Source organism: Embiotoca jacksoni, unplaced genomic scaffold (genome assembly GCF_022577435.1).
Source record: "Embiotoca jacksoni isolate LCO1_2020_lvr unplaced genomic scaffold, fEmbJac1.0.p SCAF_2, whole genome shotgun sequence".
NCBI lineage: Eukaryota > Metazoa > Chordata > Actinopteri > Embiotocidae > Embiotoca > Embiotoca jacksoni.
In genome coordinates this window covers 25,598,449-25,613,962 of record NW_027185340.1, presented here as the reverse complement: position 1 = coordinate 25,613,962, position 15,514 = coordinate 25,598,449, and the positions used below count along the sequence as shown (strand labels likewise).

Below are 15,514 nucleotides of genomic sequence, written 5' to 3'. Positions count from 1 at the left end.
CTGGAAGTCATCACCTGTGTTGTAGTTATGGTTATGATTATAGGCAGGTGACAGACATGGTGTGAATATGTGGGTCAGAGCCACCCGGTCTGGTGGGAGAGACCGAGGACTACATGAAGAGGACTGTATTTTCATTCTGCTGTTTTTTCAAAAACGTAAAAAAAAGCTTTAAAACTAATTTATGAAACTTCTTTAAAACTATTGTGACGAACATCTTGCCGTCACCGTGGATTCTTTCAGCATGAACGAACAACAACCAGCCAAAGTACAGGTTTCCGACATGTTTATTCAAACACAAACAATACAAATGACCGTGTGCTCTCCTGCCGAGCATCTGAGCACACGCCACACGTCACACGCCACACGTCCGGGCTGCAGCCAGCCCGCTGCTCAGTCTTCCCAGGAGCCCGACCCCTCTGGTGTCCTGCTACTTGGTTTTTAAAGAGAGGAGAGGGACAATCAGGGATTTGATTCAGCTGGGCTAATTACAGTGCATCCAGAAAGTATTCACAGCGCTTCACTTTTTCCTCATTTTGTTATGTTACAGCCTTATTCCAAAATGGATTAAATTATTTTTTTTCCTCCAAATTCTACACACAATACCCCATAATGACAAAGTGAAAAAAGTTTGTTTAAAATTTTTGCAAATCTATTAAAAATAAAGAACGAAAATATAACGTATGTACGTGTTATATTTTCGTTCTTTATTTTTAAGTATTCACAGCCTTTTCTCAATACTTTGTTGAAGCACCTTTGGCAGCAATTACAGCCTCAAGTCTTTTTTGAGTATGATGCTCGCATGTGTTAGCTTGGCACCTATTTTTGGGCAGTTTCTCCCATTCTTCTTTGCAGGACATCTCAAGCTCCATCAGGTTGGATGGGGAGCGTCGGTGCACAGCCATTTTCAGATCTCTCCAGAGATGTTCAATTGGGTTCAAGTCTGGGCTCTGGCTGGGCCACTCAAAGACATTCACAGAGTTGTCCCGAAGACACTCCTTTGTTATCTTGGCTGTATGCTTCTGTTCGTTGTCCTGTTGGAAGATGAACCTTTGACCCAGTCTCAGGTCCAGAGCGCTCTGGAGCAGGTTTTCATCAAGGATGTCTCTGTATATTGCTGCATTCATCTTTCCCTCCATCCTGACTAGTCTCCCAGTTCCTGCCACTGAAAAACATACCCACAGCATGATGCTGCCACCACCATGCTTCACTGTAGGGATGGTATTGGCCAGGTGATGAGCGGTGCCTGGTTTCCTCCAGACATGACGCTTGGCATTCAGGCCAAAGAGTTCAATCTTTGTTTCATCAGACCAGAGAATTTAGTTTCTCATGGTCTGAGAGTCCTTCAGGTGCCTTTTGGTAAACTCCAGGTGGGCTGTCATGAGCCTTTTACTGAGGAGTGGCTTCCGTCTGGCCACTCTACCATACAGGCCTGCTTGGTGGAGTGCTGCAGAGATGGTTGTCCTTCTGGAAGGTTCTCCTCTCTTCACAGAGCAATACTGGAGCTCTGTCAGAGTGACCATTGGGTTCTTGGTCACCTCCCTGACGAAGGCCCTTCACCCCCAATCGCTCAGTTTGGCCGGGCGGCCAACTCTAGGAAGAGTCCTGGTGGTTCCAAACTTCTTCCATTTATGGATGATGGAGGCCACTGTGCTCATTGGGACCTTCATTGCTGAAAAAATGTTTCTGTACCCTTCTCCAGATCTGTGCCTCGATACAATCCTGTCTCGGAGGTCTACAGACAATTCCTTGGACTTCGTGGCTTGGTTTGTGCTCTGACATGCACTGTCAACTGTGGGACCTTATATAGACAGGTGTGTGTCTTTCCAAATCATGTCCAATCAACTGAATTTACCACAGGTGGACTCCAATCAAGTTGTAGAAACATCTCAAGGATGATCAGTGGAAACAGGATGCACCTGAGCTCAATGTTGAGTGTCATGGCAAAGGCTGTGAATACTGATGTACATGTGATTTTTTCATTTTTTTATTTTCAATAGATTTGCAAAAATTAAAAAACTTTTTTTTCCACGTTATCATTATGGGGTATTGTGTGTAGAATTTTGAGGAAAATAATTAATTTAATCCATTTTGGAATAAGGCTGTAACAACAAAATGTGGAAAAAGTAAAGCGCTGTGAATACTTTCCGGATGCACTGTTGGCCCCTTCCAGGCACCGTTCCCTGAACCACTCCCCCAATCAGTCCCTCCTGCAGCTGAGCCTAACCACGCCCCACCACCACAACTATCTTCTATAGTTATAAAAGGTTTGAGCAATATGAGCCAGAACAGTCTGTGTACAAAGCAGACGAGTTAGTGTATAAAGCAGGAAAAGAGGAGCCTCTTTTAAATTCCAGAGCGGTTTTCTGTGTCACATTGTGTCTGATGTGTGCCGACAGCTGCCTGCATATAAACAGGAAATCAGTCTTGTGGGGGCACAGGAAGTTCATCCAGAGACAGCTCCACACTGAATAACAAGGTGAAGTCGATACCCAGGAGGAAAAACTCCAAGATGGATGTGTGAATCTGAAACTATTTCAAAGAGAACATTTCACTGTTTTTACAATGTGGGTCTTATTTTGTTTGTTTCAACCACTATATTTACTGAAGATTACAGTTTACAGTTTTCAGTGCAGTGACAGATTATTACTGCAATATTCCAGGTTTCAGTGTTGTCTCAAAATAAAAGGGTTCAGATGTTGCATCACCGTGTTGGCAGATCTTTAGTCCGAGGTGATTATCACTGTTTGAGCTTTGGTGACACATTGATGATGTCTTTAAATTTCCATTTAAAACTTGCCCACTGCGGTATTTGAAGTTAACTCTGAGATCTGGGGTCTCACATGATTTATAAAAAATTGATAAATAAATAATAATTAAGCATTTTTCCATAACATGTCACTCACAGGTGTGGCAGGTGGCTCCGGAGTAGCCAGTACCCAAACAATCACAAGAGAAGGAACTCCAGGACTGCCAACAGCGACCTCCATGTTCACACAGGTTAGGAAGACACCTGAAACGGAGGAGTGTTTTTACTGAGCCTGACATCATACAACAGTACATACAGTTCATGACAATAAAAGCAGGCTCAGATACTATTTATTTAATCAAAATTAATATGCAAAGCCAAACCTAAAACAGCCAGTCAACAACAAATCACACAGCATTGAATCAAATGTAAACTTCTGACTAAGGCTAATTGTACATACAGTTAGATCTTTATTCATGTTGGTGGTAATGACACCCGGTTACACCAATCAGAAGTCATTAAATTCATGTTTAATTGGTGTGTAAGTATTTTCAAACTCCGTAGTTTTCTCTGGACCGCTGCCTGATCTGACCAGTGAGGACATGTTTAGCTACATGTCGTCACTCCACCGCTGGCTGTCAACGTGCCTTTGTAGAAAAGTGAAAAACCTTCTGGTAAAAACCTGGTCTGATGAGGAGAGACGGCATCCATCCCAATGTGGACGGTGCAGCCCTCATATCTAGAAATATGACCTCTAAAGAATGAGTTTATTAGGAACTCTAAATGTACATGTATAGTGCTTTATCACCTTATGGTCTCAAAGTGCTTTTACATGGTTTTTCCAATCACCCATTCATACACACTAATGAGACTAATCACAATGCAAGGTGCTGCCATCAGGAGTACATTCACACACTGATGGTATGCCATCGGGAGCAACTTAGGGTTCAGTGTCTTGCTCAAGGACACTTAGGCATGTGGACAGGAGGAGCTGAGGATTGAGACACAAACCTCCTGATTAGTGCGTAACCCACTCTACCGTCTGAGCCACAGCCTCCCTGAAGACTGAGTTTATTAGGAACTCTAAAGACTGAGTATATTAGGAACTCTAAAGACTGAGTATATTAGGAACTCTAAAGACTGAGTATATTAGGAACTCTAAAGATTGATTTTATTAGGAACTCTAAAGACTGAGTTTATTAGGAACTTTAAAGACTGATTTTATTAGGAACTCTAAAGACAGGTCTCCAATCTTCTTTCTTCTGTGAGCTGCTCGTGTTCAGTAACATTTGTTCACATAGCTGAGCTCCGCCCAAATCTTCTGAATCAGCTTATTTTATGTGAACAATAACAAACTGATACTCAACACACATTTAGTATCACAACAGCTTAAATTTAACAGCATGTGCATGCTTTTTGGTGTATGCTTTTAATTTGAAAACCTGCCAATTTACTTTGGTCTCATTCAGAGACAGACACACTTTATAGCTCTGCCTCCCTGTTGCAGTTCAGCTGTAAATATATTTTTTTTTGTATTGACCTAATTTTTGAGCACCGCTTGTTTCCACCTCAGTGTGAGAGTCTCTGCTGTGTTTCTATCCTCTGATCTCTGTGTGTCTCACGTTGAGCGGAGCTAAACTCTGCCTTTCCCCCCTCCGTTACACTGACACGGTGCTGAGCAGACACAGGAGGGAGGGAGGAAGGGAAAGTGTCCACTCATTAATCCATCACATCGTTCTGTCAGACAGATTAAAAAATAATTGATAAGAAAATGCTGAAATGGATCACCTGGGCAGTCAGTCTCTGTGTGGGAAACACTGCATGTTGTTGGAACCTTCAGAGACATCCTCAGAAATGGGTAACAAGCTACTGGTAGGTCGAGAGCGACGGATCGGAGACTCCTGAACTAAAGCATTACTCTCCTTCTCCTCCATCTCTTCTTCACATTTTTCTGCAGCTTCTTTAGTGCTGTCACCACAAACCCCCCAAAACATCATAGAGGCCCCATAGAGACCCCCAAAAGACCTCATAAAGACCTCATGCAGACCACATATAGATCTAATAGAGACCTCAGAGATCCCATAGAGACCCAAAAATACCTCATAGAGACCTCATAGAGACCCCATAGAGACCCCAAAAAGACCTCACAGAGACCTGATACAGACCTCATAGAGACCCCATAGAGACCCCAAAAAGACCTCACAGAGACCCCATAGAAATCTCATAGAGACTTCATAGAGACCTCATAGACGACCACCAAAAGTAAATATATCAAACTTGAACACAAACATTAGATTAAAAATACTACTACTATTAATTAAACAGAAAAAACCAACAGGTTGATCCAATGTGGACCATGAATATTTTATCTCTTTGAATATTTTCGCAAATGATTTGATAACCGATCACCAAATAAATTATTCTGTCTCTCAAGAACCGGCTGCAGCAGGAGGAACATGTCAGTATTAGTTGATCAACTCCTCCCAGTCAAATTAATTATCACACTCATTCCATCAACCAACCAGAGAACTAAGTTAAAACTCATTTTCAAATCTTGCTCTGGAAAAACACAGAAGCAGTTCTATTAGTTGTTTATGTTTAGAGCTGGTCCTTATTCATAGTTTCTGACTGAACTCTCTGATTATTCTTATCTGATTGAGTGCTGATTACAGATACAGTGATGATAGCGGTGACTTACATAAGGGAGGCTATGGCTCAGACGGTAGAGTGGGTTGCACACTAATCAGAAGGTTGGTGGTTCAGTCCCCAGCTCCTCCTGTCCACATGGCTAAGTGTCCTTGAGCAAGACACTGAACCCTAAGTTGCTCCCTAATGGTGTACCATTGGTGTGTGAATATACTCCTGATGGCGCCACCTTGCATGGTGATCAGTTTCATTAGTGTGTGTGAATGGGTGAACGGAAAAGCCATGTAAAAGCACTTTGAGACCAAAAGGTGATAAAGCACTATACATTTACAGACCATTTACTTTAACATTCATGTTGATTTGGATAAACACAGCATCAGTTCATCACCAGACTCAATTGGCTTTTCTCAACATGTAAATAAACGTCTCACTTTTAGAACTCCATCTTGGTCTCCATGACTTGTGACATAAATTGTACATTTAATAATATTTCCTCAAAACTTTTAATATCAAAACTGTATTGAAAAGAACAATTTGAAGCCAACAGAACTTGCTTAAGGTCATCTTCACTCTCAACAGCTTCCACATACATCATGAACGTGGAGGAGAAATCATGAGCAGGAAACATGTGTTGTTCATGTGTTATTCATGTTTTGTTCATGTGTTGTTCATGTGCTGTTCATGTGATGTCCATGTGTTGTTCATGTGATGTTCATGTGATGTTAATGTGTTGTTCATGTGGTGTCCATGTGTTTTTTCACATGATGTTCATGTGATGTTAATGTATTGTTCATGTGATGTTCATGTGATGTTAATGTATTGTTCATGAGATGTTATAGTGCTGTCCATGTGATGTTCATGTGTTGTTAATGTGATGTTCATGTGCTGTTCATGTGATGTCCATGTGATGTTCTTGTGTTGTTCATGTGCTGTTAATGTGATGTTCATGTGATGTCTATGTGTTGTTCATGTGATGTTCATATATTGTTTATGTGATGTTCGTGTGATGTTAATGTGTTGTTCATGTGATGTTCATGTGATGTTATTGTGTTGTTCATGTGTTGTTCATTAGATGTTCTGGTGTTGTCCATGTGATGTTCATGTGTTGTTCATGTGTTGTTCATGTGATGTTCATGTGATGTTCATGTGTTGTTCATACGTTGTTCATGTGATGTTCATGTGTTGTTCATGTGATGTTCATGTGATGCTCTTGTGTTGTTCATGTGCTGTTCATGTGTTTTTCATGTAATGTTCATGTGATGTTCATGTGTTGTTAGTGTTGCTCATGTGATGTGCATGTGATGTTCATGTGATGCTCTTGTGTTGTTCATTTGATGTTCATGTGTTGTTCATACTATGTTCATGTGTTGTTCATGTCTTCTTCATGAGATGTTCTAGTGCTGTCCATGTGATGTTCATGTTTTTAAAGTGTTGTTCATGTACTGTTCATGTGATGTTATTGTGTTGTTCATGTGTTGTTCATTAAATGTTCTGGTGTTGTTCATGTGTTGTTCATGTGATGTTCATGTGATTTTCATGTGATGGTCATGTGTTGTTCATGTGTTGTTCATGTCTTGTTCATGAGATGTTCATGTGATGTTAATATATTGTTTATGTGATGTTTGTGTGATGTTAATGTGTTGTTCATGTGATGTTCATGTGATGTTCATGTGCTGCTCGTGTTTTTCATGTGATTTTCATGTGATGGTCATGTGTTGTTCATTAGATGTTCTGGTGTTGTCCATGTGTTTTTCATGTGATGTTCATGTGATGTTCACGTGTTGTTCATACTATGTTCATGTTGTTCGTGTTGTTCATGTGATGTTATTGTGTTGTTCATGTGTTGTTCATTAGATGTTCTGGTGTTGTCCATGTGATGTTCATGTGTTGTTCATGTGATGTTCATGTGTTGTTCTTATGTTGTTCATGTGATGTTCATGTGTTGTTCATGTGATGTTCATGTGATGCTCTTGTGTTGTTCATGTGCTGTTCATGTGTTTTTCATGTGATGTTCATGTGATGTTCATGTGTTGTTAGTGTTGCTCATGTGATGTGCATGTGATGTTCATGTGATGTTCATGTGTTGTTAGTGTTGCTCTTGTGTTGTTCATTTGATGTTCATGTGTTGTTCCTACTATGTTCATGTGTTGTTCATGTCTTCTTCATGAGATGTTCTAGTGCTGTCCATGTGATGTTCATGTTTTTAAAGTGTTGTTCATGTGCTGTTCATGTGATGTTCATGTGTTGTTAATGTGTTGTTTATGTGATCTTATTGTGTTGTTCATGTGTTGGTCATTAAATGTTCTGGTGTTGTTCATGCTATGTTATTGTGTTGTTCATGCGTTGTTTATTAGATGTTCTGGTGTTGTCCATGTGATGTTCATGTGTTGTTAATGTGTTGTTCATGTGTTGTTCATACTATGTTTGTTGTTCATGTGTTGTTTATGTTTCTTTCATGTGATGTTCATGTGTTGTTCATGTGCTTCGAATGTGATGTTGTTGTGTTTTTCATGAGATGTTTTTGTTGTCCATGTGATGTTCATGCGCTTTTTACGTGATGTTCACGTGTTGTTCATATGTTGGTCACATGTTGTTCATGTGTCGTTCATGTGATGTTCATGTGGTGTTCATGTGGTGTTCATGTGCTGTTGAACTGGCGTGATGAAGTGGAAGAAGACTTTTTCCATTTGTATTTTGTTGTTTGTGATGAAAGACAGAAAACAATACAATTTATCTCAGTATTTCCAGAGACAGATGAGTCAAAGCAACATTAAGAACATAAAAAAAGCTAGTAGTATAACAGTTTGAAAAATAAAGATTCATTGATGGAAAATAAAACCCTGAGGTGATGTGCTGTTGTAAAGATTCCCGTTTCACACTATCATATTAACAGACCAGAAGGAAATTAAAGAGCATCACTATGTATTTTATTATTCGGTTGTTGTCTGAAATATAAGGCATTGAGGTTTTTTCTCCAAAATAAAAGCATGAATGTCAGACCAGAGTTCATGTTTACTGGATTTGAACCAAATGAGCACTTCAAGGAAACTTTTTTGATTAACAGTCCCTTCTTGGAGCCTCCTCTAGTTTCACATAATTGCCGACCTTTCAAGCGTGCATCTATAATTTCATACGCTTTCATTTCTCAGCCATTAACTGCAGTGGAGCGGGCAGCCGCAGCTCGGATAATGTTGCAGCTGTTGGTTTAATTACCATCCAGCTCTTTCTTTTGTGTTCACGGCTGCTCTCACAGGTCATGAAACTACAGCAGCGACCCACAGAGGTGCTCTCTCACCATAAACTGAGCAATGAAGTTTAAACGGACAGAGAAAAGGCCATAAAATCCCACAAACATTAATTTCCTCTTAACAAAAGCACAAAACAGTGATCCTAAAACAGGTAGAAGATGAACAAGAACACAACCTGATGACCACATGTTCCTGAGAACTCTTCATCAGCACCAGATGTTGTAAATAGCCTTTGATTCTTATTACTTCAAACGTACTTACTACATTGAGTCTGTATTAATATTTTATGTAAAATGTTCAGCATCAGGACAAAAACATCCCTTTACAAAATAGTGCAGAGTCCAGCAGTCACCTCATTGACCTGTAACAGATAAATCCATCTATCAGTCAGTGAGCTGCACTCTGAGTATCAGATCCTTCCCGAGTCCCAGTTGTTTAAATCAACAGATACAGGTCCGCTTCATGAGTCTGATATTGAACATATAAACAGTCCAGTTCAGTCTCTCGTCTTCTTTTATCAAACATAACCTATTAATGAGGATTTTTCTCTCACTGGGTTTTATTTTCCTCACTGACAGTTTCTGCTGTTCCACATCACTTGGTGTAGCGTTGCATTGTCATTGGTTGAGGGAGAGTAGGCGCGCTTGTTTTGATGCAGCAGAAACGTTTGCATTTAGAATCCAGATTGTGATTTCAATGATTCATTGTGCAGCCCCAGGCGCATCCATTAACTATTTTGCACTTTCATTAACATTGCTCTGTCTGCGATTTTGCCTACTAAATGCCATACATCTTAAAATTCAGTAAATGGTAGCAAAATTAACTAAGAAAATATAATGATGACATCATATCACAATTCAAATCCGTGGGTACAGGACGGATAAAGAAGCAGACACAGATTTGTCCCAGTATTCCCATTGTCCAGTGCACCTCTGTGGAGTCTTCTGTAACACTGGTTACATACAGGAGAAATGGAATTGGTGCAACTGTAACACTGCCACAATTAGAAATGCACCCAAACATATGCAGTGGTTGCATATTTGCATTTCACAGAAGAGTGGACTACTAGCAGAGGTCTATATGATTTGGGTGAGATTAAGGGCAAGGTCAATTTTAAGCTTTATTGCACAGTTTTTGATGGTTTAAGAGCACAACTTCTAAAACTGACAAGCTGAAATAGTAAAAGTATAAAACACTCAGGAAAAAAAGTGTCCAGAGATTTTTTGGCAGAATATACATAAGTGAAGAAAAGATTGTCAGACATGAGGTGTTTTCATGTACACTGTGTGAACCAACATTAATGATCAATCAGTTTCTGTAGGGCCAAATGAAAAATGGCCTCCATGCTCACTTTGTGTGGATCAGATGAGCAGCCAGGACGTGGTGCTCACGCTGACCACCAGGTGAAACTCGAGAGAAGGTTATTTGGTGGCCGTGTCCACAACCATGGTGTCAAACAGAGAGAATTCAGGACTTTATCTCCAATGATGAGTGAAAGAAAAAAACAAATATGAAGGACTTATCTTATACATTTTTTAAGGATTGTTGTGTTTTTGTTGCACATTGTTGCCTTTGCTTCTGAGGGACAAGCTGGAGCAGACCGGGATGGACCACCACCTCACTACATGGACCTTGGACTACGTCACCCACCGTCCACAGTGTGTGCGAATTATGGGAGTGAGTCCGACCTGGTGTGCTGCAGCACGAAGGCCCCACAAGGAATCGTTCTAACTTCATTCCTCTTCACCATCTACACCTCAGACTTCAAATACAACTCTGCTGACTGCCACCTGCAAAAGTTCTCCGACGACTCTGCAATCGTCGGCCTCATTTCCGCCGGTGATGACAGAATACAGAGAACTGAACCAGGACTTTATAGGATGGTGCCAGCGGAACCACCTCCAGATCAACTCTGGCAAACCCAAAGAGCTGGTGGTGGACTTCTGCTGGGGTAAACACTGTCCTCCGGTACCAGTGAACATCCAGGGAATTGACATTGAGATTGTGAGATCTTATTAGTACCTGGGTGTTCACATGAACAATAAACTGGACTGGACTGATAACACTCATGCAATTTACAAAAAGGGTCAGAGCAGACTGTATCTGCTGAGGAAACTGAGGTCTTTTGGAGTGCAGGGACTCCTGAGGACCTTCTTCGACTCTGTGGTGGCATCAGCCATCTTTTATGGAGCGGCCTGCTGGGGCAGCAGCATCTCGGCAGCTGACAGGAAGAGACTGAACAAGCTCATTAAGAAGACAAGCAGTGTGCTGGGGTGTCCACTGGATACGGTGGAGGTGGTGGGAGACAAGAGGATGATGGCCAAGCTATCATCCCTGACGGACAACACATCCCACCAGCTGTGCTCCCAGTAGACCACCGAACACAAAAACATCTGTGCAATATATTTAATCATTTTGTCTGTTTTGTATTATATTTAATGCAATATAAATATGTCAATATCCTAACTGTATTACTTATTTTTAAATATTGTTTTTTACCATGTTGTTTTTACTCATTATGTCAGGTTTGCACTATCCACTATGCTGCTGTAATCCTGTAAATTTCCCCATTGCGGGACTAATAAAGGATTATATTATCTTATCTTATTTGTTTTCCAGTTTCCTAGTATTGACCATTCTGGGCCTGATTTCCAAAGATCTCAAAGTGCAAATCTCTGTATTTAAATGAGGGTTTGCGTGTTAAAGTGATTCCAGCAATGGAAAACAGAGCGACTGCAAAAGGAAATCTGATCCCATTGAAATTAAGAAATATAAATATAACAAGAAAACGCTATATAGGAGATTATCAGCAAGAAAGTCAAGACTGTGGGAAAAATTAAAAGTCATAAAAAAGGCGTAATAATAAAACATCAGAAAATAAAAGAGGAGGAACGGTGGATGAGATCTTCCAACAAACAGTGATCAGCAGGTTCAGATCTTTCTGTGATGAGCAGGTGATGTTTCATTCAGTTCCTCCCGAGGTCTCGTGAACCTGATGAAGCTACCTGTGAATTCTGCAGGACTCATTCAGGACCTGTGACAGCTCACCTGAATAACAGGACTGGTGGGAGATCCAAGCAGAGATACGCTGGAACGACCCAGAGGCAGGAAAATGCTGAGTTGGAAGAAGTTTTGACATTGCTAGTATTTCGTGGCTCCTCCTTGTTGTTGGCTGTCAATCATCATTCAGTTCATTCAATAACTCTAAAATATCATCTCTGGACAGACGATATGTCTGAATAATGTTTCCCTCTGACATCAGAAATGTTTAACGGGTGTAAAACCTCGTTCTCTACGTATTCCCTGGTTTCCTGCGTCTCCTTCACAATAAGAGCAGCCGTCTCTCCTGATGTTCATCTGATTAAAACCTTCAGTCGTACTAAAATACACAACAATCACTTCTCCTGATTCTACTTCCAGGTTTAGTAAATATCATTGCGGGTACTAAATTGTTTTCTTTACATTTCTCCTCCCAGTATTTTACACCTTCAGGCAGAAACGCCCAATATCACATATGAATGGCAGGCAAACACGCAAAATGGACAACTTGTGTTAAACTGCACATTTGAATGACGCAATCCTCACTGCACGTCGTTAGTAAATCTGCTTGGACATTTATTTGAGGGTGGTGTGGAGTTTGTACGTGATTTTACACACGCAAACATTTAGTAAATCAGACTATCTGTGTGTAATGTCTAAGACAGTTATTTCACTAAAATACCAACTGTTTATTTGAATGTGAACTTCCCCCCTGGACTCTGAGACACCATACAGACTAAGTTGGATGTGTCTCCTCCATGAGCACAGAACAATATGGTTAATTCTTCATCCTATGTCAGTGTCAGATCATAACTCGGTCATTAAAGACTGCAGCATCACAACATGTGAAATACGACTCCAGCTGAGGATGATCTTTTCACAGCAACCAAATGAGGAATATGTGGACCAGCTCAGACTGCAGTTAGCAGATCAAAGTTTCAGACCCCTTGTCTGACAGCTGGATCATCTATTAAACTTCAAACAACAGCTGGCAGAGAGCCGCCCTAAAGTGCACATAATCCAATCACTGGAATTAAATGCAGCTACTACAGTATCAAAAGTATATGAAGTCAAAGTGTATTCAGCTGTGAACAAGAACATGAAAACATCTTGTTTACCTGTCTCTTATGTTGCAGGTGTCGAACTGAAGCTCATTATAGTTTCCCAGCAATCCTTGCTGGACATGATTGAGGTTGATTGGCTGACCGTTAATGGTTATGAGGCGCATGCAGCCTTGGAAGACCGGAGTCAAGTTGTTACAGCTTGGAGAGGGACAGCCTGAGTGGAGAAACACACTGATCTTTATCTTTACATGCAGGTGAACAACTATAAATATTTATCTTTACATGCAGGTGAACTAGAAACATTTATCTTTACATGCAGGTGAACAACTAGAAATATTTATCTTCACATGCAGGTGAACAACTAGAAACATTTATCTTTGCATGCAGGTGAACAAGTAGAAACATTTACTGTATCTTGACATGCAGGTGAACAACTAGAAATATCTATCTTTACATGCAGGTGAACAACTAAAAATATTTATCTTTACATGCAGGTGAACAAGTAGAAACATGTATCTTTACATGCAGGTGAACAACCAGAAATATTTCAAAGGTTTTGTGGTTTTCTTTTTCTGAAACTGTATCTTCATACAACCACACTGAGCACCCACTGACCTCCAAAGTAGAAGCTGCCTGTAGCTTCCAGTTGTTCCCACTGGTCTATGGTTGAAGGCAGCTCATTGTCAAGAGTCAGAGAGATCTGTTGACTTCTGGTGTCTAGACTCACCGTGTGCCACAGTCCATCATTGACTCTGTGACCTGGAGACAGAGGGAAGTACCTTACGTCAATTAAGATTGAAACCCTAAAGTTGGTTGCACAAAAATAGCAGTCTGTAGTATTTTAAAGTCCTTATACTAGCTGTCTGCCAATTTTCATGTTGATATTTAAATTTATATAGATAATACTTCCTCTCCATGGTTTTGCAGCAGCCTACTTATCTGACATATGTCTAATTTTCTAACAACTGAACACAAACCTAAAACCCTGTTTCCAAAAAAAATTGGGACGCTGTTTAAAATGCAAATAAAAAAAAAGAATGCAATGATTTGCAAATCACGTAAACCCATATTGAATTGAAAATGTAACAAAGACTATGTGGAAAATGTTGAAACATAATTTTTTTACGTTTAATCAAAAATATATGCTCATTTTGAATTTGATGGCAACATGCCCTTTGGGACAAGGTCAACAAGAGACTTAAAAAGTTGTGTAATGTAAAAAAAACAACTAAAAAAAACACATGGTGGAACATCTTACAACTAATTAGTTTACCTGGCAACAGATCAGTAACATGATTGGGTATAAAAAGATGATTTCAGAGAGGCAGAGTCTCAGCAGTGAAGATGGGGAGAGGTTCACCACTCTGTGAAAGACTGCTGGAAAATAGTGCAACAATCTAAGAATAATGTTCCTCAACATAAAACTACAAAGATTTGCAGTTCATAATATCATTAAAAGATTCAGAGAATCTGGAGAAATCTCTGAACACAAGGGACAAGGCTGGAAACCAATATTGGATGGTGGTGATCTTCGGGCCCTCAGGCAGCACTGCATTAAAAACACACTATTCTGGAGTGGAAATCACTGCATGGGCTCAGGAACACTTGTGAAAACCATTGTCTGTGAACACAGTTCATCGCTGCGTCCACAAATGCAGGTTAAAATTCTCCAAAGAAGAAACCAGATAGAAACATGATCCAGAAACACCGCCGCCTTCTCTGGACCGAGATCATTGAAGATGGACTGAGGTGAAGTGGAAAACTGTCCTGAGGTCTGATGGATCACAATCTGAGATTCTGTTTGGAAATCATGGATGCTGCATCCTCCAGGTTAAAGAGGAGAGGGACCTGTCAAACATTGAAAACATCTGGAGCATCATGACATGAAAAATACAACAAACACTGGTCTCCTCAGTTCCCATATATTTACAGTGTTGTTAAAAGAAGAGGTGATGCAGCACAGTGGTGAACATAACCTTGTCCCAACTTATTAAAAATGTGTTGCAACAATTCAATTTGAAATGAGTATATATCTTAAAAAGAAACAAAAATAACATAGTTTGGATCAGGTAAAATGTATATTTTCAAATATCACTGACCTGAATGGGGACAAAGAGTCTTGGTGTATTTCAAAATTTTCAAATGGGACTCTTGCTGAATCAACTGTTTTAAAACAAGCGCTCCTACTGTACCCCTCAACAAATGACAAGGCAGCTTTACACCACGTGATGCGGAGCAGCAGAAACCGGTAGGGAGGAAAATAACACCATGTGATGCGGAGCAGCAGTAGGGAGGAAAATAAATCCCGTGAGGGTCCATGGCTGTTCATTTTGCCCTCATAGTTCTGGTGCTCTTATTTAGGGATGTTTGATTTAGGTGGAAACTTAAAAAAAAAAAAAAAAAGGAATAAAAGCAATGCCAACAGGGGTTTCCTCATTTTACACATTTTGACATTATCAGCACAAGGCATCTCCATGACACACAAGTACAGTAGTCAGCATGCCACCAAGCTTTCAGCCCCATGTATTTCACAACGCTGTAGGAATTCCTTTTGATGGTTAAACAATAGTTATCGTTTCATTACAACTCCTGTCTTAATAATGTAGTTTGATTCAACGTTTGCAGAACAATCACAAACTAAAACATAAGAGAAGAAAAATCACCAGACAGGTGCTATAAATATTGAATTATAAAAGTACGAGTACAAAAATGTACAAAAACATGGGAGTGTGTGCTAGTACAAATGATCACAAAAAAAACAGCATGTGTGA

At 40.1% G+C, this 15,514-nt stretch overlaps 1 protein-coding gene across 3 annotated transcripts in view; it reads right to left on the bottom strand.

Annotated features, from left to right (window-relative positions):
* Nucleotides 1-15,514, bottom strand: part of LOC138201594 (contactin-associated protein-like 5) — a 106,947-nt gene that overhangs the window by 30,563 nt on the left and 60,870 nt on the right. For all 3 annotated transcript variants that reach the window (XM_069155215.1, XM_069155216.1, XM_069155217.1), the window contains exons 9-11: nt 13,359-13,502; nt 12,798-12,957; nt 2,904-3,010 (exon numbers count right to left, since the gene is read on the bottom strand). In XM_069155215.1, the coding sequence (XP_069011316.1) occupies nt 2,904-3,010; nt 12,798-12,957; nt 13,359-13,502 (411 nt within the window). The remainder of the gene's footprint in view (nt 1-2,903; nt 3,011-12,797; nt 12,958-13,358; nt 13,503-15,514) is intronic.